Raw genomic sequence first — 24,850 nt, forward strand, 5'->3', positions numbered from 1 at the left:
AATTAAAAATGCCTATTCGCACTACTCGCAGTGGAGGGGTGCGAATTGACTGCCAAATGAGATTTGAAAGAAGTGCATGAAAAGGTGGGGAGACCAAAAAATTTATAATTTTGTTAGCAGGACCGTATAGAACGCTGTTTGTGGGCATTAGGAAGGTACTGTAGGTTTTTAAATGACTAATTTGTGCATTTTTTTTTAAATGCAAGAAAAAAAAAATTCTGTTTAATCTCAAGCGAATTAAACGAAAAAAAAAAAAACCTAGGAAAAAGTGATTTTGGGGTATTTTGAGGACAGTTTTTTAACCCCAAAAAAGGACATGTAATTATTGTACTAATTAAGCTAATTGGAAACTTCCAAATGCCCAATTAGTCATTAGGGGGGTGTCCAAGGTGTTCAGCACAGTGTACCGACGTTTTAACCTTAAAATAAAGAAAGATTTTCCTTGCCATCTCTCACCCTCAGGTAGGTGCCAATGGAAAGATGTGAATTCAGTTTGACTGATTCAGTGAGAGTTGCTACTTGGATTGCAAAATTAATTCGCTATGCAAATTAGAAGAGAAAATAACACCTCGCACTTCACACCTAATTCGATTGACCCCTAAATCCTTTACTCTTAATCCATTGGGAAACACTGGAACTTTGGTTATAGAGGCTCAGCTATTAGTTTGTGCAGAATTTTTTAAAGTGATCAAAATCTGAAATTATCTACTTCCCCTAACATGCAAGCATGTCAGTTATTTTTCTAACCAAGCCTCCAAAGAGAATACAGGGGAACAAAACAGGAAAATCAGTCTCCGACAACTATGTGATGGAAAAGAGAATTAGAGGGGTACTCAATATGAAACGATAACTTCACTGTCGAAGTTAATGTTTCATATCAGAGTTTTTACATGCGTTAAAGTATCGGGCGCACTCCCGCTTATACCCGTATTCAATATAAAATTAACGAAAACGGGAAACTCCGAAGTTGGATTTGCGTAAAGTTACGAATTTTTCCTTAAAAAAAAATTGTAAGACCCCCCTGAAGTAGTAAAAACATGGGGGAACACTATGGGTACCCCCGATTTAGCCTTTAATTGCAAGTCGGGGATTTAAATAGCCGCAGCAGGTGTTTTTTTCCGACATTGAAGAAGTGATGCAGAAGAGCACTTAGGTTATTTTTTTCGTTTTTTTAAGTGGTCCCATCAAATTTGGGGTACATGAAAATGGGTACTAGCATATTTTTATGTCCCTAAAGTAAGTTTTTAAAAATTCTGCATTTGTGCACCTGCCGCTATAATTCTATTCTAGAAAACACCTGCCGCATACTTGCAGAAAACCCCTGAACCTATTTCCCTATTGTTAAACAATTTTTTCCCATTTTTTTTTTTCACCCCAATTTTTAAATTAATTTTTTGGGGTGTCCCTATTTTTTTTTAAACTTTTTTTTGACACAGTTCTTTTTTAAATGTCACTCCCAGGGGTGCAGGCTATTTTTTTTAAGCCTGCACCCCTAAACCCCAATTCTGCACTTTTTTTCGACACCTATTCAATGGTGAAAAGTTATTCCCGTTTTTTATCAAAGACTTTTCAAAACTGCGATAAGTCTTTGAAATTGAATACGGTGTAAAAGTAAAACCTGCGTTAATGAAGTCATACCTCCGATATTAACGCAAAAACGATGTTCCGCTCTTCCTCAGCCTACAGTATCTCCCTTTACTAAGACAGTCCTCAGTCAGAAGTATAAGACATCTAGCAATCGTTCACATTGATTCATGAAAACTCATCTTGCAGGCATCATAAAGGACCAAAAGAGCAGTTTTCCGATACTCTCGAGCCTTACCTATATAGAACTTCAGAGCCCTATCAACAACCAATGTGTGAGGACATCCCTTTTTCAACAAAGACTGATCTCGTGGTAAAGTCGGTATTGCAATGTCCTGATTTAAGTGGAACTTGGCTAGAATGTTAGGTGAAAGTGCGTGTGTCAGAAAAGTAGCTCTGTTCTGAAAAATTAGGTATGGAAATCTTTAACACAGAGCTCCAGCTCAAATACCTTCTGAGTGCTGTAAAAATGGTCAGCCCCATAAGAAATTTCCAAGGAAGCTGTTGTAAGGACTATCTTCTAATAACAAGGTGTCTTTGGAGAACTGTATGGAGATTGCACAATCACACCATACAAGGACTGCAAAAGTGCCACCTTCTTTTGAAAGACAGGGAAAGATTTCAAATTTACTACACGATATCGCTCCATGAGCGATATAGTGTAGTCTGTCCCCGGCAGTGGTGTGCTTAATGTCCTTGACGACACTTAGCACAAACACTGAACGATATCATTCAGTGCTGGCACCACCCCGAACCTGCACACTCTGATGATATCGTCAGGTTGGACAGCAGGTTCGGGTGATGAGCGACATAGTCAACGACCAATGGGAGCGCGCATCGCTGATCGTTGATGGCATATCCACTGGCCGATATAATGAACGATATAATTGTTTATTAAATCGGCTAGTGGATACATGGCTTAAGTCTTCAGCACTCAAACAAACAGTATAATTGAGAGGTAATAGATGGAAACTTCTCAGACCAAAAAAATAAATAAAAACCCTGGAAGACGTGGTTTATAATTTTGAGCACAGTTTTGACCACTCTGCCCAAAAAAATCTTTACGTTTTTCTGATAGACTGCTGATGACAAAGGAGGGCACATTTTAATTTTGAAGGGTAACATTTTGGATGAATTGCTGAAGATGATGCATACAAACAGTAGTGTCCAAAATTAATTTTATGCCAATTCATAATTTGCCATATAAAATGGTCTGTGTTATCTCCTGTCTAGAAGTTCTTTTTAATCACATCTGATCATTATTTTTTTTTTTTTTCATTGAAGTGTGTGTTATGTTGGAAAAAATGAGACTCTACTGGGGTCACAAGTCAGTCGCGGTCTCCAGCTAACACTATTTCCTGGACTTTTTGCAAAATAACTGTGGTATCCAAAGTCTTATTCAAAATCTGTGTCAAACGATAGTTTTTTTTTTTTTCTTTTAACTAAAAATAAGTCAGACAAGAGTTTCCAAAGGAACCCATGTGTATGCCATCCTCACATCACACACACATGATGTCACCATTTACTATGTGCAGTACATTGCAACTAATTCCCCGTCTCGCTCCCACCTCAGCGTGCTATTGGCGGCTCATCTCCTCTTTGCATGCCTCGTATGCCGCGGACTGCAACTCCCAGCTTGTGTGGGGTGACGGACCGCCAGCAACACTAAGCAGGAGTCTCTGGGGTCCACAGTGGGTTAAGGGCAGCTTATTTCTTCTTTTCATGCATCGTGGGCAGCAAAGACTGACTTCTGGCCTGCGTGGGGTGGCGGGCCAACGGCAACAATGAGCGGGAATCTTCTATCTTGTACTTTATATGGTGTACCTGACCTGGGGGGAGAAGGGGAGTATTCGGATATGGCTTGCGGCTGGACACCAGGACCTTTGCTCAACCCATCTCCAGTTGCCCCATGGAGGCTCCCAGATTCTGTCGGTGTGTACCATGCTTTGGGAAAGTGCAGGGTGCAAGTCAGCACTTGCAAAATAGGCAGGGTGCACCTCAAATTTTACCAAACGAACAGGTCAGGATGCGGTACCCCAACAAAAAAAAAACCTAGTGTGAACACTACTTAAGTATCATGGCTTCAACATCCACAACACTGACCCCAAAACAGTTATTAAATGATTTGGGGTACTGTCTTAGAGGAAGACACCACAAAGGAACTATTGACATTTTGAGAACATCTGTTTAACAAAATCTCAAGGACCCTCTTTGCTTTTTACCTTCTTGAAGGCACAGGGTAGCATTGTTAATAATAAACTGGATAAACCAGATGTAAATCAAGGATCTTCCATGGAAGTCTAACAGAACTTGTGGTTCAACCGTCTGACCTCACCACTCTACACAACATCTTCTGGGTGCACATCTCTGGTTGTAGTGCACTTCTGCAGAGGAAATCTGCTTTCCAGTTTTTCACTTATCGTATGAACATAGATGAAGATGCTAGAGACTTATGCATGAGCTTGTTTCCTTCACCGCAGGGAAGCATTTGATGTTTCCATGATGGTTGATGTAAGCCTGACAATCCTTATAGGTATTGGCTGCAACAAAAGACATCTTCAGACTAGAGTCTCCAGTACAGTATTGTGTCCAGTTTCATAGAGCAAAGTGTGGCCCATTTTGGGATTGTCTGTTTTCAGTAACCAAAGGGGTGACAGATGCATCCGTGTTGGGTACAGGATGATGGCGCTCGGGATGCCGGCGGTCAGAATTCCGATGCCAGCCCCCTGACAGGGTTAGGATATAGACACTTGTCGGTATGTATCCTCACCCTACTCCTAAACCTAACCCTCCCTCCCCACAGCCCAACCCTAACCCTCCCCCCGCAGTCTAAACCTAATTGCTCACCCCCCTCCTCCCGCAGCCTAAACCTAATCCTCCGTAACCCTCCCCCCGCAGTCTAAACCTAATGCTCTCCCCCCCTCCCCCCAGCAGCCTAAACCTAATCTTCCCCCCCAAGTGCCTAACCCCGCCCCCCCCCCCCCCTAACCCCACTACTTACCGCCGGGAAGCTGACTGGTGTCCGGATACTGGCGCCATCCCGGCAACAAGATCCCACGCATCCTTAAAGATTACGTTTAATGAACTGAACCATTAGATGATGGCGAAACTTACGTAATTTTTTATATATGAGCTTGAACACCTCTGAACAGAATGGATTTACTGCCTCAAAAGTCGAGACCATCTTAAAGACTTGCAAAAACAGAACAAATGTTTGTCTGAGAATCAGTGGAAAGTTTACTAGTCTCATTCTCTGTTAAGTGTCAAATAGCAGACCTAGAAGAACATTCCTCTTAATACAAGATTAGATTTTTGAGAGTTGATGAACTACCCATAAGATTAGGTCTGTGCTGTCACTTGTACACGGCGGCTGAATCAACGACAGGGCGTCTGCCTAGATCAAAAAGTCATTTAGGTAGGGAAATATAATAATCCCCCTTATGCCTTAAAAGTGGAGCCATAACTGCAATAATCTTCAATAACACCTGCTAAGCTGCCGCCAGGCCAAAAGGTTAGAGCGTGAAATTCAAAATGATCGTAAACTGCAATAGGTAATAGTGACCCTCCCAGATCAGAACATGCCAGTGCCTTTATTGACATTTATAAATAGGGACAAAATGGACTACCCGAAACTTGACCTGTTGGGAAAACTTGAGGGCTGGAGTTGAGAACCACCTGCGTAGCTTAACAGGCGTGTTTCCCACTCCGTTCTCCACCATGAGGAGCAGAGAAATAATAGAAAGCAAGTGTTTTCCTGCAAAATAAATGCTCTCGATACATTTAGGGTGCATAGAAATCCCTCTGAGTAGATATTTGGGTAATTTTAAGCCACTTTAAAAACAGGATTGTGGTACCTACCGGTAAAACCTTTTCTCTGATTCCACAGGGGACACTGGAGGTGCTTATGCTGGGTATAGAGGCGTGGATAACTGGAGCCGGAACTTTAATTAATTTAGAAGTGTGAAGCTCCTCCCCCTCTATGCACCATCAGCCCTCAGTTTAGAAAATGAAGACCGAGAGGAGATGGAGAACAAGCGGAATAAGAAAAGGAGAGAAGAACACACAATAACTGAATCATGCAACATATGGAACAAGCCGAACAGACAGGCAAAGAGCGCAGAGGTGGGCGTTCAGTGTCCCCTGTGGAATCAGAGAAAAGGATTTACTGGTAGGTAACAAAATCCCATTTTCTCTTTCATCCACTAGGGGACACTGAAGGTGCTTATATGCTGGGGACATCCCAAAGTTTTCCCCACAGGCGGGAGCGCTCTGCGGCACCTGCAGAACCAGGCGGCCAAAACGGGATACTGAAGCAGCAAACGTATCAAATTTGTAAAACTTGACAAACGTGTGAACTGAAGACCAAGTTGCCGCACGGCACAATAGTGACGTGGAGGCTCCACTACCGGCCGCCCATGACGCACCCACAGAACGTGTGGAATGAGCCGAAATGGACGAAGGAGGCCGACGGTCGGCACTAACAGAAGCCTGATGAATAGTCAGCTGAATCCAATGTGCCAAAGTCTGCTTAGACAGTGGCCAACCCCTCCGAACAGCAACATAGAGGACAAAAAACGACTCAGACTTACAGAGAAACGCTGTCCTGGCAACATAGATGCGGAGAGCCCTAACCACAACCAAGGTAGAAGAACCACCAGTGTCCTCCACCAACCATAATAGGCTGATTGATATGAAAATCAGACACAACCTTGGGAAGGAAAGCAGCTACCGTCCGGAGTTCCTCCCTATCAGCATGAAACACAAGGTAGGGTGGCTTATAAGACAGAGTACCCAATTCTGAAACTCTACGAGCCGAAGCGAGAGCCAGGAGGAGGACAGTCTTCCAAGACAACCTCCTCCAAAGGTTCAAACATGGGCGACTGAAAAAACAGAAGCACTACGTTAGATCCCAGGGAGCAACTGGAGGTACAAAAGGGGGCTGCATGCGCAAGACCCCTTGAAGAAACGTCTGCACCTCAGGAATGAGGGCCAATTTCCTTTGAAAGAAAATGGAAAGGGCAGAGACCTGCACCTTTTAAAGGTTCATAACTCCTGCCATGTCAGCGGCCCACGGCGGAGCAGGTGAGCTAGTAATCGCCATCTGTGGATCCATTGTTATACAAGCATCACAAAACGTAGATCCCCAGTGGCATGTGGCTTGGTCTGTTTGTTGTTACACTTGGAACAAAAACAGCTTTTGAGAAGCCTTGGTTCTGTTGGACATGGTACACACAGTCACCCAGAGAAACAGCATAAAACAGAAGAGACACAGACAAGATAAAACTAGAAGGCTGTGGGACACAGAGGAGGAGAAACCCCCCTCCCACAGATCAGATTCCCCTGCACTTACACCCCAGTTACTTGCAGCTTTTTTACCAGGGATGTAATCAGGGGATGTACTTGTCCTGCAGCACAGGAATGTCAGCAGAGGGATACAGCCTTCTGTGTCTCTTACACTGCAATCTCCTGTGTAGAGATGCAGTATGAACTGCTGTGTAAGAAAAGAACGGCAGTCCCCGTTATACAGCCGTTTGCCGCGTAGAGGAGAGAGACCCGCGCTGCCCTTAAGCTTCGCCCCCTTCTTTATGACCTGTAGGCTATACAAGATGGCAGTGGCCATTACACCCCCCCCCCCCGCGCGCCGCACCACGTGTACAGTGTTAGAGCAGGCGCCGCGCTGCAGCGCGCTTAATAACCTGCCTCCCGCACTGTAACAGCGGGGAGAGGGAGATCCAGGTGCCGCGCTGTAGCGCACTTCATAAGCAGCCCAGCATCTCATGTAATAGCAGGAGCAGGGAGCCGCGTGTAGCGCTCTGCATTAGCTGCACAGCACACTAAGTTCTGTAAGAACACTGGGCAGCGGCGGGAGCCGGGGGATGCGCAGGTGATTACTCACTGTGTGGTCCCTGATGGAAGTCTCTCAGCAGCTTCAGCACTTTTCTTCCTGTTGAGAAATGTGCTGTGGCGGTAAGGAGCAGTCAGTGCTTTTAGTATAAGCGCTGTGCACTCCTTCCTGCCTTCTATAAGGACAGGGCGCCAGGTACCCGGACCCCACCTTTAGAGAGGTGGCGAAGGGTACCTAAAAGTGTCAAAAAGATGTATAGAATTAAAAAACCTAAATAAAACAGATGTGCTGCTGGAACCCACGGATTGTGACCAGCTCCTAGTAGGCACATTTTCTAAACTGAGGGCTGATGGGGCACAGAGGGGAAGGAGCTTCACACTTCTAAATGAATTAAAGTGCCGGCTCCAGTTATCCACGCCTCTATACCCAGCGTAAGCACCTCCAGTGTCCCCTAGTGGATGAAAGAGAAAATGTGTTTAAAAAAAAAAAACCCAGTCATACAGCACCCACTTATACCTGTCCAATATTTTGCAACCCATTAATGAAAAACTTTTAAGTGCCTAATTAATCATTAGGGAGGGTGTCCCAGTGGTTCTGAACCAAGTCCAAACATTTTTATCTTAAAATACCGATTTTCGCAACTTTTTGGGGGGTTAAATCCCATTTAGAATTAATGCACGTTAACTTGCATGCTAATTGAATAGCTCGAAGCTCGCATCACTCGTAAAGAGTCACATTTACACACGTAAATTGATTATTGCAGCTAATTGAAATCCCCCCCTAAGTGTGGCAGTGTACATGTTCTCCAGAGAAAAAGATCCTATTGCAGAATAAGCTTTCTACTAAATTGTTCTGGGGAAAAACAATGACAAAACAAGAGAGGAGCAGTTCATCTAAAAAAAAATACTGTATACAATTGCTTAGAAAATAATAATATTCACCTCAAAGATCTGAGCCAGTTGTACTTCTTTATTTGAGAATATAGCATGGATACAGTGTACAGCCTGCTTGGCTTGATGTGGTGTACCCCTCTTGGCCTTCTGGTGCAAAATTGGAATTAGCGTCCTATTAAAAAAAAAATAACACTTTTTTTTTTTTAAACTTTCTCTTTTTCACTAGTCATTATTATCCCCTATCCTCTTCTGCTTTTTACCTTTAACTGCTTATTTCTTAGGGGGCAAAAACAAGCAACCATATAGTTATACCCCTTTTACACAGTCGATTCAATCCAGGTTATTGCTGTGTCAAGCTGGGTCGTGGCACAGTGTAAAAGGAAGCACGTAATCCTGCCCGGGTAGCTTGTAAGGTTTAACACGAGTGTAATGGTGCGTACACAGGGTAAGATATAACAGGACGATAAGAACGACAACGATAATATTGTTATCGTACATATCCTGTTTTTGGGCCCTTCCAACGATGGTCGATGCGTGGGCACGGAGGGTCGATATCGACCATCGCCCGTGCATGCAGGCCAACCTAGTCGATACCGTCCAGGTTAGCCTGGTAACTATAGGGACTCGTGATCATCGATCGCGGGTCGTTATAGTTGTTTGGGGGTTAGTGCATGTGCTGGATGTTCAATATCAAACAACCAGCACATGCAGAATGATCGCTCCGTGTACATGGAGCTTAACCCTGCAGTGTAAATGTGTAACCCGGGTACCATTTACAGCACAGGGAGTTCCGGAATTCCAGGCGCTTGGCGATGTCACCTCCAAGCGCAGGCAGGAGAGAACACCCGTGTGCAGTGTAAACGGCGTCGACCTGGGAATAACCCGGGTTGGCACCACGGTGTGAAAGGGGCCTTTCCAGGTTTGATACTGTGGACCGAATTCCGGGTCAGACCTGGAACTTTAGTGTAAAAGAGGTATTAGTTTCTGTACAGAGAAGGGTTTTTCTACTAGACAACTTAAAGCATTTTTAACCATTTGCCTTGCGTGGTCACATCGTTTGCAACCATGCCAGACTGTGCGTTCCCTGACATGGCTGTAAACAATGCAACCAGCCAGAAACACCCACTGGGTGGCTGCGGGAAAATAATTTTCCAGCAGCCGCTAATTGCAGAGGGACCTCCCGACCCCACTGCATCCTTGCACTCTTCCCCCAGTGTCTGCCGTGCAGTTGATCACTGCTGATCAGGCAGTCTAAAATGATCCCCACACCCTGCGGCTGCAATGTGGAGCAGCAACTGGGGAAAGGCAAGCAAACCAGGCTTCAGCCACCAACCCCTTTCCCCAAAGGCGCAGCAGCTGTGGAAATACAGTTGCGATGTTCTGCCCATTGTCGAGTCTATGGGCAGAGGTTCCCAAACGCGGCCCTCAAGGCACCTTAACAGATTAAGTTTTAGAGATATCCATGGTTGAGCACATGTGACAATTACTACCTCAATTTGATTTAACCACCTGTGCTCAACCATGTATATCTGCAAAACCTGAACTGTTGGGGAGCCTTAAGGATCGCGATTGAGAACCTCTGTGCTAGGGGATGAATTTACTAAAGGTCAATTTAATTTATTTAAATTGACCAGCATCAATGTTGTGCTTCAGGGAAAAAAGTCGTACATTTACCAACACTTAAAAATCAATATAAAAAAATGTCTGTTAGTAAATGTAATTTAGCCCGCTGAATCACATCGATGTTGATACATTTTTAATCGATTAAAAATAGACCTTTAGTAAATTTACCCCAATGGGGGAATCTCCATTAACTGTGATGTTGAATAGCATTGGAAAGGAGTTCCCGGAGCGATTCAATTGGTCGCACTGTTAACCCGCAACTAGAGAATTTGTGCCTGCACCCTCCTGGGGTGCGAGAAGAAATCAGACTAAACTGGTGCAGCGATGCTAGTTTTGGTCTTAGCATTTTATAACGAAGAATGACCAAATGTTTGCAATAAAAACCAGAAAACATTTTAATTTCATTGTGTGCGTTCAAGAATTTTACAGGCAGGTCTGTAATGATATTTACTCGTCCACTATGCTAGCTCCTACAAGATCATGAAAAATACATACAGCCCAAATAAAGTGTCTAGCGGTGTCTAAATTGGCCGCACCAACCAAATTAGGCTATCGATACTGAACACTTATCTATTGATGATTTGGGTACACATGCCGATGGGATTGCCATAGGCAAATAAAATGTCTCAACCTGACAAATTTCAAAAACTTATACAGGTATTAAATTGGCCAACGAAATCTACATACAGTGGGGCAAAAAAGTATTTGGACAGCCACCGATTGTGCAAGTTGTTGCACTTTAAAAGATGAGAGAGGTCTGTAATTTCCATCATAGGTACACTTCAACTGTGAGAGACAGAATCAGAACAAAAAAATTCCGGAAATCACATTGTATGATTTTTAAACAATTTATTTGTATATTCCTGCGGAAAATAAATATTTTTTGGACACCTACCAACCAGCAAGAAATCTGGCTTTCACAGACCTGTTACTTCTTCTTTAGGAAGCTCATCTATCCTCCACTCGTTACCTGTATTAATGGCACCTGTTTGAGCTGGTTAACTGTATAAAAGACACCTATCCACACCCTCAAACAGTCAGACTGCAACCTCTCCACCATGGCCAAGACCAGAGAGCTGTCTAAGGACACCAGGGACAAAACTGTAGACCTGCACAAGGCTGGGATGAGCTACTAGACAATAGGCAAGCAGCTTGGTGAGAAGAGATCAACTGTTGGCGCAATTATTAGAAAATGGAAGAAATACAAGATCACTGACAATCTCCCTCGACCAGGGGCTCCATGCAAGATCTCACCTCATGGGGTATCAATGATCTTGAGACCGGTGAGTAATCAGCCCAGAACTACACGGGGGGACCTGGTCAATGACCTCAAGAGAGCTGGGACCACAGTCACAAAGGTTACCATTAGTAACACACTACATCGTCATGGATTCAAATCCTGCAGCGCCCGAAAGGTCCCCCTGCTTAAGCCAGCACATGTCCAGGCCCGTCTAAAGTTTGCCCGTGACCATCTGGATGATCCAAAGGAGGATTGGGAGAATGTCATGTGGTCAGAAAATAGAACTTTTTGGTATAAACTCCACACGCCATGTTTGGAGGGAGACGAATGATTAGTGGCATCCCAAAAACACCATACCCACTGTGAAGCATGGGGGTGGAAACATCATGCTTTGGGGATGCTTTTCTGCAAAGGGGACAGGACGACTGATCCGTATTACGGAGAGGATGAATGGGGACATGTAACGTGACATTTTGGGGAAAAACCTCCTTTCCTCAGTAAGAGCATTGAAGATGCAACGTGGCTGAGTCTTTCAGCATGACAATGACCACAAACACACCGGCCAGGCAACTAAGGAGTGGCTCCGTAAGAAGCATTTCAAGGTCCTGGATTGGCCTAGCCAGTCTCCAGACCTCAACCCAATAGAAAATCTGTGGAGGGAGTTGAAAGTCCGTGCTGCCCGGCGACAGCCCCAAAACATCACACATCTAGAGAAGATCTGCATTGAAGAAGGGGCCAAAATACCTGCTGCAGTTTGTGCAAACCTGGTTAAGAACTACAGGAAATGTTTGACCTCTGTAATTGCCAACCGAGGTTACTTTACAAAGTATTGAGTTAAACTTTGTGATTGTCCAAATATTTTTTTTCAGAAAGAAAATACAAATAAATTGTTTAAAAATCATACAATGTGATTTCCAGAATTTTTTCTTCCGATTCTGGTCTCTCACAGTTGAAATGTACCTATGATGGAAATTACAGACCTCTCTAATCTTTTAAAGTGCAACAACTTGCACAATCGGTGGCTGTCCAAAAACTTTTTTGCCCCACTGTATCTGGTTAACTTACCCAATGCACTCGTGATCACCAGGACTTTGAAATGTTATATATTCTAGTAGTATTGCCATTCTCCCATTCCCAACACATGCTGAAGGACAGGATTTAATACTGTCAATGCTGTGCTCATTCTGCAAATATGGAACTAATGTATAAAAGGATGTGTGTATTTAAGAAAAAAAAAATGTATATTTCAAAATGTTAAGTGCGCTACAAATAGCCTGGCTGTTAAATTGAGGGGTCGTGACAACAGCAGATAGCCGCAGCACTTTAGTGGTATGTGTATAGCAGTGGAGATTCCAGGGAGTTTCTAATGTTATCTCCTGGATACAAATGAATCCAAGAGCCACACTGCCTGCTGGGAGTCACGGGAGGCAAAGGGCCACACTGTAGCTCTGGTCTACCTGCGAGATACACAAAACCCAGCCCACCCGGTCACTCCGTGAGTTTCAAATTAAGTAATGTATACTTACTGTAAGCTCAACTAAAACACATACTTCAGCCTTACTCACTGGAAATACACCAAGTAATAAGGTTGGGAATGAAACTGCTAAATAGGCTACAACAACAAATTATGCAATGGTAACATGGTGCTTACGATCGTATCTGTTGCAAATCCGTTTCAATCTTGTGCCCTGTGTTGCGAAAGATCTGGATAGCCGCCTCTGCCACCTTGTCATCTTCCATACGAAGGCACTGAAGGAAAGATTCGTACGTCTCTGCCGAGTGGAATGCAGTTGGATGGGTGAAGGACAGTACCTGAACACCAGAAAATGAATAGCCGAGTCTTGGCATCATGTTATTGGTATAATGTCAAAATATTTGTAAATGACAGTGGTTACCACCTTTTAAAGAGGCTATTACAACAAATACAACACTAATCCACAGTATAGAGAACATTAAAGATTTCCCAGAAGCTACTTCTATTCACAGAGGCCCCTCCTCACCCACAAATAGTCCTTAGATGCTGGTAGCCCCTGGGTTGTTCAAACTAGATATTTCTATCATTTATATTTTAATAACACAATTCTGCTTAAATTACAGTTTACCTTTAGAAGTTCCAGCCCTGCTCTTATAGCAGAATCAGGACTTACACCTTCCTCTTCATCATCTACTGTGCCCTCTATAGATTTATTCATCAATTTTACTAGTGCGCTGGAACATAAAAAGTACACATCATATCAGGTCACGGTGATAAGAATCATGCATAACATTACCAACTTCATCTCATGTACTTTCAAGTCCGATTCATTAACAGTAAAAAATCTATAGCTGTGTGCTATATTTTTATCTTCCCACTCCCCTTATCGTTCTGTTATACAGAGACGTGAGCGCAAATTGTCCTCCTGTACGTTCCTCAACCACTCCTGTTTTTGGAAGATGTGTAGAGAGAACCCCGGGACATATGGTTGCATAATCATTTTTCTGTTAATGCAACAGCCATATAGCATTATTGCCTATTGCTGCTAATACATGTCATTACTCATTATAGGGGCATAACAAAAAAAAACAAAACTTCCATAAAGCCAGGGATAAGCAAAAGTACTGTAATGAAGCCTATAAAAAGTATTATTTTTTCGCCCCGTCTTTCAGCGCACTCTATAAATACATGTTACTACACACCTGATTGCCTCTGAATCTATATGCACAGGAGCAATTCTTTCCAGTAAGAATTTTACCATTTCCAAAAATGGATTTGTTGGCTGTTTGGGGTTAGCGAGTTTCCGGGCAATTTCTCTCTAAAAGTAAAAATAGATTTACTCCTGTTACACAAGAATTGCAACTCAAAACATGTATAAAATTACTAATAAAGATAGATACACATCCGACTTTTTTCTCTTGTTTTGTTTGATATAGTAATCATATAGCAACCTCAATACATGCAAGGCTTATTCTGAATCTTTCTGTTCTAAACTACACACTCTGTACTCTCCAATGACAAATAACTGGAGAACTGAAACATGTCTCACACATTCTAATAGTGTTCAATTTATATACATTTGTATGTAGTATTTCATAGCATACTTCTAAAGTCTTAATGGAAAGAAAGAACATTTTACTTAACTATATAAGAAAAAAAGAAAAAACAACAAACGAAATACCATAATGGGAAATTCTAGTCTCTTACCACACAGACATCGGCCTGTTTACATGAGCATGTTGAGCTAATGAGCAATTCCAGTTGAGACCGAAGCTTCTCATCATCGCCTAAAACCTGATTGAACTTCTTAACAAAATCTTGTGCTTTCCCGGGATCAGGTAAATTTTCTAAAAATAATAAAAAAAAATATACATATATAAATATTGAAGAGAAATTCAATGCAGAATCAGAATCAGCCTTAATCCTTGATAAGCATTGCTAAACCCCAAAATGCAATTCACAGTACAATTCTCTATACTGCTTTATTCTGCAATATGTATATACAGTCAGGTGCATAAATATTGGGACATTGACAGAATTTTCATATTTTCGACACAGATTACAGTTTGCCAAACAACATCTAAAAAAGCCATTACAGTTCTGGAACAACATCTTATGGACAGATGAGACAAATATCAACTTGTACCAGAGTGATGGGAAGAGAAGAGTATGGAGAAGGAAAGGAACTGCTCATGATGGAAAAAATACCACCTCATCAGCAAAGCATGGTGGTGGTAGTGTCATGGCGTGGGCATGTATGGCTGCCAATGGAACTGCTTCCCTTGTATTTATTGATGATGTGACTGCTGACAAAAGCAGCAGAATGAATTTTGAAGTGTTTCGGGCAATATTGTATGCTCATATTCAGTCAAATGCTTCAGAACTCATTGGACGGCGCTTCACAGTGCAGATGGACAATGACCCAAAGCATACTGCAAAAGCAACCAAAGAGTTTTTTAAGGCTAAAAAGTGGAATGTTATGCAATGGCCAAGTCAATCCCCTGACCTGAATTCGATTGAGCATGCATTTCACTTGATGAAGACAAAACCGAAGGGAAAATGCCCCAAGAACAAGCAGGAACTGAAGACATTTGCAGTAGAGGCCTGGCAGAGCATCACCAGGGTTGAAACCCAGCGTCTGGTGATGTCTATGCGTTCCAGACTTCAGGCTGTAATTGCCTGCAAAGGATTTGCAACAAAGTATTAAAAAGTGAAAGTTAGATTTAGGATTGTTTAGTTTGTCCCATTACTTTTGGCCCCTTACAAAGTGGGAGGCACATATAGAAACTGAAAGTCTGCAGTTAAAGCACATCTTGTTTGTTTCATTTCAAAGCCATTGTGGTGGTGAATAGAGGCCAAAATATGAAAATTCCCAATATTTATGCACCTGACTGTAACCACAATTTATAAAACAGTCTTCCAACCAACAGATCATTTCATTCCATACAGATTTAGAAATTAAAGTTAATTTGTACAATCCTTTTTGTTACACAGGAAACCTATTTAGTGTCAAATCATAGCTATATTAATGTAGTGCAAAGCAACTCCATATGCAGTACCAGTATTAGCAATATGCAGTTCACTTTAACCTACAAATAATGCAGGGAATAAATTGGTTAATTTTTCTATAACATTAATATCATAACCTACAACTCCTTATTCATAGTTATTATATAAATATTAAATACTATAAAACTAGTCATTAAAACAAACTACTAATCCTCCACTTACACAAACTCCATTAAGACACATGGCCAAAATGACACCTAACACAACACTGATCCTCCAATACGCAGCTATTTCTTTATTACTTCAGTTCTCCATTACATACGGTGTAATGAATGTGATATGGTGGTGGATGGATTGAAGCAGTCTGAAGTGCCATCTTCAGAGTGCAGGTATATATGAGCGAATGAGGTAGGCATGTGTAGTATAATTATACCCTTGGTGCTGGACAGGACCAAGCCTTAGAAAGTATTTACACATCTAGCGTTATGCTTTCGTCCTGCAGCCGATGTAAATGAGTGAAACGGAAGACTGTCTGGCCTTTTGTGCTATAGGAGAGCCAAAACAGTTTGATCACTTTCTAATGGAAATTTTAAAAAATACCATGATTATTTATTTGATTTAAATCAAAGATAACAAATGTAGATTCTGTGATTTGTTCAAAGAGTGATGCATGCACTTAATATTCAACCGGTTACTCAGAAATACTCACTTGCTATTGTCATTAACTTCCCAAACATGGCTGAATTGTTTGCTTCTGACTGTGGAAAGAAGATAAAGAAACATTTAGAAATACTGTACTTGATGTTCTATCACAACTATAGTTAAAAATTAGAAATGTGATGAGCAAGTTGGTGGCTTATTTGCAAACTCTGATTAGAAACATAATTTTTTTTTTTTAAAAGTAGTATTTAGTGACAAAAGTAGGTAAAGCCCATTAGTGCACATGTAAAGTTACAAAAATAAGATGCTACTGCTGCAAATGTACATAAAATAGTTTACTATGACATTTCTACGATTTCTCTAATTTGCCAGCATGAGCAATAGGCATTAAATATTTCTGCATTCTTTACTTAGAGTGGGTTGCATTATTCTAGAATTATCTTGGTTAAAATTTGCATTTGAAAGAGAATGTGAATCAAGCAAGAAGAAACCAAACTTTAATATAAAACTTACAGCTGGTTGTTTATGTAAATCCAATAATTCCCGAACGTGACTTCTCAACATATTCTGACACTTCCACATTTCATTTAGTGCCCTGTGTAGTGACAAAGCCATCACCAGATTATCAAACATTTTAGATTTCAAGGATATCCGAAAATAAAGATACAAAGAATCACTTATTTCTATGCAGCCAACAATTAAATGAAGCAAAATGTGTAACATGAAATAATGTACAACAAAAACATTTAAATATATCAGAATTCAAAACATGACTTTAAAAAGTTAAGGAACACTTATAAACACTGATTTTATGGAATATATTTTCTTCAATTGTTAACAAAAAACATTTATTTTTTGTAAGCAATGTGGATAAAATAAGAACTAATTATTTTAGATGTAATAAGTCTTCAAGGTAACAGAGTCAGACGACATTGGAGATTAGTTTAATACAAAATTCTACAGCACATCATAATCCTATAACAGGTTCAAGTATGGTGCATACTCACTTTACAGCATTGGGATCCAAACTAGCGTACAAATAATAGAGACACTTCATTCTCTCTTCTGTTTCTAAATTATGGGGAACAAGGTACTGGGCAAAAATTTTCTCTACAAGTAACCTAACAGAGAGAAAAAATAATGTTAATAGAGCGATTACTTTAAAAAAAAAAAAAAAAATCTGCCAATTCAAATAGGAGCATACAGATTACATGAAAAAAAAAAAGAAAAGAAAAATTGTTTGATACAAGGATACGTAAACTGAACAAATAATTGGCATTTTCAACCACACAATTTACTCCAAGGTCCAAATGTAATAGGGTGAGCGTTTAAAAATGCGAGTTTTCTCTCACATTTTCTAAACTCAACCAATGTATTAAAGTCACAGTACATGCAAGGGGATGTAGCCGCCGGTCACAGTCTCGACGCCAAAGTGCCCGCTAGGGATTTATGACCAGCGTCAAGATACTGGCGCCTGTCATAATGCCAACGCCGGAATGCAGAAAGACACGGGCCTGTAAGAGGCAAGTACGCGCGCCCATCAACTTAGCTGCGGGGGGTAGGGTTAAGCACCCCCCAGGGAGGGTTCGGCTAGGGGAAGAGGGGGTTAGGATTAGGGTGCGGGGAGGGGGGTTAGGTTTAGGCACTAACTGGGGAGGTTAGGCACCCCTACAGGTGGGTTAGGTGGGGGGAGAGGGGAGGGTTAGCTATACTTACCTCTGCTGTCGGGATTTCCTCCCTTCGGCCAGCCGCTGTCGGCAATACAATCCCAATTCCCATGCAAGCTTGCATGTTTTTCAGACTCAAAAAACTTTCAAGATTTAAACCCTCATCCAGGTGTTTCCTGTACTCAAAATACATCTCGATTAATGTATTAGTGTGAGAGTTTTACTGCCACACTCACATTTTCTAAACTCTCACCCTATAAGATTTGGCCCCAAGTCTTTACATAAATGAAACATTTACCAAGTGTTATGCAATATAGTGTGAAACCGTTGAAAACAGACCTCTGGAATATAGAGGATACGTACTTGTCATCAATGCTGTTTTGGTAATATATATGTAGAAGTTTGTCCTTTATCCAGTTCACTTTATCTGCAGCTTCCTTCCCGGCTTCAGCATGCAGGCAATATTTTTTGTAGAGCTGGGCAAGACCCATCATAGCTTCTTTCCTTACTCTCCACTACAGGGACAGGAAAAGGGTTACATTACATATACTTATGTGCTTCAGGATCAATCCTCTGTAGACTTAATCAACTTGTGTGAAAGATTCTATAGAGAGTACATAAAAATACATACAAGGAAAAAAGGAGAGTTATGGTAAAAATTCTTTTTTTTCGAAGTCCATAGGGTGCACAGGGAGACAATGGGGTGTAGAGGTGGTACTTGGAGGACTGGACACCAACAGCAAAGCTTTTTTCTATCCTAGGATGCTCCGGTCCTACCCCCTATATCCCGCCCACAGCCTGAAGACCACTCACTTTTGTTAACAAGCCCAAGACAGGAGCAGGATGGGAGAGAAAGAAGACTGGTACACTGAAGAATCACACACTCACACCAAGAAGGAAACAAGTGACCAAGAGAAGAAACCTATAGAAGCCAGGTGCGTCAGTGCGGGTACCCTGTGGACCCTATGGACTTCGAAGAAAGAGTTAACAAGGGTAAGTTTTGCCATAACTCCTTTTCTTCAGGGTCCATAGGGCTCCACAGGGAAACAATGGGGATGTCCCAAAGCAGTTGTTCAAGAGCGGGGACGCTCCTGAGCGGAGAGGAGAACCCGGCGCCCGAAGGAAGCATCCTGAGAGGCAAATGTAACAAAGGCACAGAACCTAAGACAGGTGTGGTCAGAAGACCATAAGGCCGCCTTGCATAGTTGTTTGGCAGACGCACCATGGAGGGCTGCCCACGAGGAACCCACAGAGCAAGTTGAATGAGCAAAAATACTGTAGCCGGCACAGGAAGGTCAGTCTGCAAGTAAGTCATGCAAAGCCATCTGGCCAGAGCCTGTTTGTTAACTGGCCATCCCTTCTTGTGGAATCCATATAGGAGAGGGAATCGGATTTTCTGATGGAACTAGTACGGTCCACGTAGATCTTCAGAGCACAGACCACATCCAAAGAGGCCTCACCTGCCGAGAGGTCTAGTGACAAAGGCCGGACCACAATTTCCTCATTAAGATGGCAACGAGAGACCACCTTGGGAAGGAAGCCAGGGGGGCGTTCATACAGCCCTGTCCGGATGAAAGATTAGAAATGAAGAGCGACAGGATAGCACCCCTAAACCCTACGGGGGCAGGGGCAGACACTATAGTTAGAAGAAACAGTTTTCACAGTGAGCCACTTGACATGCACCGATTCCAGGGGTTCGAATGGAGGTTCCTGAAGTGCGTGGAGAACCACTGACAAATCCTAGAGTCACAGGAGGGACAAAGGGAGGTTGTATACGTAGAACACCTTGAAGGAAGGTGTGAACATCCGGGTAGAGGAGCAATTCAGCATTGAAACCAGATGGGCAGAGCAGAGATGTGCACTTTCAGGGAGGCTAGGCGGAGTCAGAGATCCAAACCAGCTTGAAGAAAGTCAAGGATTCTAGAGACCCTAAAAACCTGAAGGTCAGTTTCTAGTAGCACACCACTGAAAATATGTATGCCACACCCGGTGATAAATCCTGTCAGAGCCCGGTTTACGTGGTCTGAGCATGGTCTGGATCACAGAGCTAGAAAACCTTTTAGACCCTAGTAGAGATGTCTCAAGAGCCAAGCCGTAAAAGACAGACGGGCCAGGTCTGTATGTAGACATTGACACTGAGACAACAAATCTAATTGTAGAGGAACGTCTATGGAGAGACTTCGAAGATCCAGTACCAATGGCGTCTGGGCCAAGCCAGAGCTACCAAAAGGACCGTGCCCCCATCTTGCTTGAACATCCCAAGAACCAGAGGCAGAAGGGAGACTGGGACAAAGGGGTACGCCAAATGGATGGTCCTCCTCACAGATAATGCGTCAACGAAGGCTACGTCGGGGTCCCTCATCCTGGCCCGTACACTATCAGCTTGTGGTTGTGTCGTGAGCCCATGATGTCTACGTCCGGTAGACCCCATTTGTCCACCAGGAGCTGAAAGACTTCTGGATTGAGAGACCACTCTCCTGCATGCACACCGTGACGGCTGCTGTCAGGAAGATTCTCTGAGCATGAGAGTCCAGGAAAGCTCCTGTACCATTCTTTGAGAAGGGGTCAGGGAAGACTTTTTCCAGTTGATCAGCCAAGTATGAGTTTGTAGAAAGGCAATGGTGAAGAATTTCTGGGGAGCTTGCCAAGAGCAAGAGATTGGCTGCCATAATCTTGGTAAAGACCCAAGGAGCTGTAGAAAGCCCAAAAGGCAGTGCTTGAAATTGATAATGTTACTGTAGGACAGTAAACCAGAGATAATGCTGATGAGAAGGCGCTATAGGTACATGTAGCCAAGTGTCCGGAATGTCCAGAGACACCCCAGGCTCCATAGCCAAGACAATAGAGCGTATGGTATCCATACGAAAAATGGGCACCCTGATTAACTTGTTCAGAGACTTGAGGTTGAGGATAGGCTGATGAGACCTTTTGGGCTTCTGAACCAAGAAAAGGGTAGAATAGCAGCCCTTCTCTCACTGTGATAAGGGAGCCCGGAATTATTACCCACAAGAGCAGTAAGGACTGAATGGCCTTCTGTAGGAGCAGTGTTTTGTTTGGTTCCGATGGAGGTCCTGTGCAAAAGAACTGCTGAGGGGTCGCCTCAGGAATGAAAAAGCGTATCCATGGGAGACCACTTTTAGTCAGGCTTCTGAGGTGGTCTGACGCCAGAACTGGGCAAACTGAAGAAGTCTGCCTTCCACCCTGGGAGCCCCCAGGGAGAAGCCCATCCCAGTCAGACTGAAGGCTTGTCCTCAGATTTGGTAGGTGGAAGTCTAGTAGCCCAGGTCTGTTTGGTCCTAGGCTTGGAGGCCTTAGTGGATGCCGACTGCCGTGGAATGGACTGACCTTTAGCTTTTCCTTGGGGACGAAAGGACCGAAAGGATGACATCCGAGGCTTCATAGTAGATACAGAGGGCAAAAACGTCATCTTGGAAGCTGCCAAGGTAATCACAATCTTATTCAATTCTGCACCAAACAGGATCTCCCCAGAAGGCAGAGACTCCAAAGACTTATTAAATTCCGAATTTGCCTTCCATGAGTGAGGTCAAACAATACGGCGGGCTACCACGGAAGTAGCAGTTGCCTTGGAAGCTAGGAAACCAGTATCCAAAGCCGACTCTCCTAAATAGGGCGGTTGCATGCCTAATTTGAAATATGTAGGAGAGCTGTTCCCTCGAAGCATCAGAGGGAAATGTATCTTCTAGGGCCTCTGCCCAACTCTCAATGGCTTTTGCCACCCAGGCCGTAGCCCTGGCAGGATGAGTAATAGCTCCTGTAAGAGAATATAGATTTCTCCTTTAAGGAGGTTGCAGTATGGATAGGTAAGGTAGCGTTCTTAACTAGGCGTGTCACATCGGAATCCAGGGGGAACATGCCATTTCGTGCAATCAGTAGCTGGAAGAGGGTAAAAAAGGAACTCAAGCATTTAGGCAGCTGAAACCTTTTACTTGGCATAGTCCATGCTTCACACATACGATCAGATAGTTGATCAGAGTGAGGAAACTCGGGCAAAACTACCTTCTGTCAATTAAATAGTGGCTCTTCTGCCTTAGGAGTGGGTTTTGTCTCTTCTATTTGAAGAATAGATTTTACAGCTCTCACAAGTGCAGGTATATTCAGAGGGGGGCTCCTCCTTTTTCTCTCTCTCTCTCTCTCTCGAGGGGGGGGGGGGGTTGGGAGTCAGAGTGAGAGAGGTCTGCGTCTTCCGCCTCCCCAGATGATGATTCAGAATCTGATAGCTGGGTGGACTGGGAAGATAACACAACACGCTTAGTAGGTTTCCTAGGTAAGGGTTTCTCAGTTTGCAACATTTGTTTGAAGGCTGTAGAGGTATCCGCCACACTCCGCACTGAGGTAGAAGGTACGTTTACCCATGGGGGAGGCAAAGGATTTGCAGGGAGTACTACCTGCTGTGGCCATCCCATAGGGGGAGCTACCACTGGGACCCCTAGGTGGTCCGCAATTTTTGCCAACACCTGTGAAAACGAAGCCCAGGGGGAATCTTGAAAATAGGAGGCAGGTGCTAATGGGCCAGGTGCTTTATAAGAAGATGCACCTAGACCCTCTTGAATGAGATCCTCTGATGCTAAGCCTGCTAAACAGGACTTGAAAGACACCAGAGTGGGAGCAGCAGGCTGCTTGTTATTCCTGCCTTTGCTAGACATAGCTGCAAGGATAATGTAGCACACAATCTGGCACAGTGCAGTGGGTAACCCAGATATATGTACAATATGGCACAGTGTAGAGCGCAACAGAAATATACAGTATGTGATAGCCATCACAAATATAGATAGATGTGAGATACAATGAACCCCCTTATACCTCAGTATTCCAGGGTTATAATGAAGAAAGGGAAAGGTATAAGCTGACAGTTGAAAAAAGAAACAGACAGCAGTGCTAGCACAAATCACAATGCAGAGCATACAATATAACTGCAGTGGGCACTAAATTAAACTACACAGACCGCAGTGGCTGGTAGGAAATAGCGCTGTATGACCTGGCTCCTGGGAGAGGTATACAGGGAGACGGGACCCAGCATTCCTGGAGACCTGATGCAGAAAATGGCTGTCGTGAGTCTAACGGGGAATAGGGTGAGGGAGGAGCAGCTCAGGGGTGGCAAGACCTCAGTGGAATTGCGCCCTGTGCTGGGGGAGGGGACGCAGGGAGAGTGCCTTCTCCCCTATACTGACATCAACCACGCGTCCCTGGCCTTAGCTGTCCCCTGCGCCAGTATAGTTTCTACCCGGGTGCTCTAGTGGAGTCCCGGACGAACCGGTGTCCACATCAGCGCCTCCGGTCTATCTCCTGAGAACGGAGTTAAGACTGCGCATAGATGCGGGTCCCCGCAAGTGGGGACCTGTTTTACCTGTCCCCTTGAGTCCCGGCTGCAGTCTGGGGAGCCCTGCTAGGTCTCTCTGAAGCACCGCAGAGTACCTAGCCGAGGGCTTGAGTTGCAGCGTCGGGAAGGGGTGAAGGAACAGCAGTGTAGATGTCCATAGGACTGTCTAGCTCTGCTTGCAATGTATTAAAAATGAAAATAAAAATAAATCATAAAAATAAAGCTTGGGCTGCTTATAGCAGCCCCACTGTTCTAATGGTGATCCAGCTCCTGCCGGACACCAACTAGACTGGGTTGCCTTCAGGCTATGGGCGGGGTATAAGAGGAAGGACCAAAGCATCCTGGGATAGAAAAAAGCTTTGCTGTTGGTGTCCAGTCCTTCAAGTACTACAACCCATTGTCTCCCTATGGAGCCCTATGGACCCTGAAGAAGAAATCAATTATAGTGTTCCACACACAAATTTTGTTTACAAATGTAAAACTTGATACCCAAGTAAAATAAAACAATTTGAAATAAAGGGCTGAGTAAAGTTGGTCCTTCGATAAATAAAGCAAAATCATAGGTAAAAGACATTGAATTTACTGAATATGTTACATTTCTGTACATATAAAGATGCAATGCCATTTTTGAAAAAAAAAATAAAAAAAAATAGAATGTCGAAGAACAACTTTTTTTCCTTCAAGATGCTTTTATTTACAGATATAGGGCCAAATGTAATAGGGTGAGAGTTTAGAAAAGTGAGAGTTTGACACTTTTTAAACTTTGCTAATGTAATAGAGTCCAAAAACAAAGTAACAGAGCGAACTTGCATGTTTTTTTAGATTTAAAAAACACTCACGATTTAAAATCTCATTCAGATGTTTTCCCATTTTGAAGATAAAACTCAACCAATGTGAGAGTTTACTGCTAAACTCACATTTTCTAAACTCTCACCCTATTACATTTGGCCCATAGTGTCTGATCAGTCAAAGTTCTGCCACCCAAGTTCTATCATCCAAGTTCTCATCTTTTAAAGAACATACATTCTAGATTTGCAAGCCTCTCTTGATTGTTGCTGTGACACATGGTCCCCCATCGATGCCCCCTAACAATACCTTATACATTTTTAGCCTGGCTTCTCCATTTCCTCAGACATCCCAATCATCATCTTGGGTGATTGTCTCTATTGTCTCTATTTTCCCTTCTGCTTCTAATATGCTCTCTAATCTCAACCCAATTGACTGAAGCACCTACTCATTATGATGGTGGCTCTAACAACCTTGCTTTCTCTCACTTTGATGTCTAATACTCATTTGTCTCTCACAAGTCATTATATTTTCACTTGCACCCTTTGGTGGTGGTGGTGGTAGGAGGGGGGGGGATGGGGGGTCGGGGGGCGACACTGGAACTATGGGAAGTTTGAAAAGAAGTCCCTATGGGAAGTTGCTGAGTAATAGACAGATGACCAGGTGTCATAGCTGTTTCACTGAGGCCCTATGCCACCCGGCAAAGAGGCACTCACTGACTTTGTAGCATA

General features: G+C 43.1%; 1 protein-coding gene across 5 annotated transcripts in view; it reads right to left on the reverse strand.

Annotated features, from left to right (window-relative positions):
- The window catches only part of PDS5A (PDS5 cohesin associated factor A), a 133,161-nt gene that overhangs the window by 40,003 nt on the left and 68,308 nt on the right, over window positions 1-24,850 (reverse strand). For all 5 annotated transcript variants that reach the window (XM_088450663.1, XM_088450664.1, XM_088450662.1 and 2 more), the window contains exons 12-20: window positions 18,359-18,510; window positions 17,336-17,449; window positions 16,842-16,923; window positions 16,378-16,426; window positions 14,367-14,506; window positions 13,862-13,977; window positions 13,288-13,393; window positions 12,837-12,997; window positions 8,371-8,494 (exon numbers count right to left, since the gene is read on the reverse strand). In XM_088450663.1, coding sequence (XP_088306789.1) covers window positions 8,371-8,494; window positions 12,837-12,997; window positions 13,288-13,393; window positions 13,862-13,977; window positions 14,367-14,506; window positions 16,378-16,426; window positions 16,842-16,923; window positions 17,336-17,449; window positions 18,359-18,510 — 1,044 coding nt within the window. The remainder of the gene's footprint in view (window positions 1-8,370; window positions 8,495-12,836; window positions 12,998-13,287; window positions 13,394-13,861; window positions 13,978-14,366; window positions 14,507-16,377; window positions 16,427-16,841; window positions 16,924-17,335; window positions 17,450-18,358; window positions 18,511-24,850) is intronic.

Source organism: Taudactylus pleione, unplaced genomic scaffold, assembly GCF_031769625.1.
Source record: "Taudactylus pleione unplaced genomic scaffold, aTauple2 ptg000520l, whole genome shotgun sequence".
NCBI classification, from domain to species: Eukaryota; Metazoa; Chordata; class Amphibia; order Anura; family Myobatrachidae; genus Taudactylus; species Taudactylus pleione.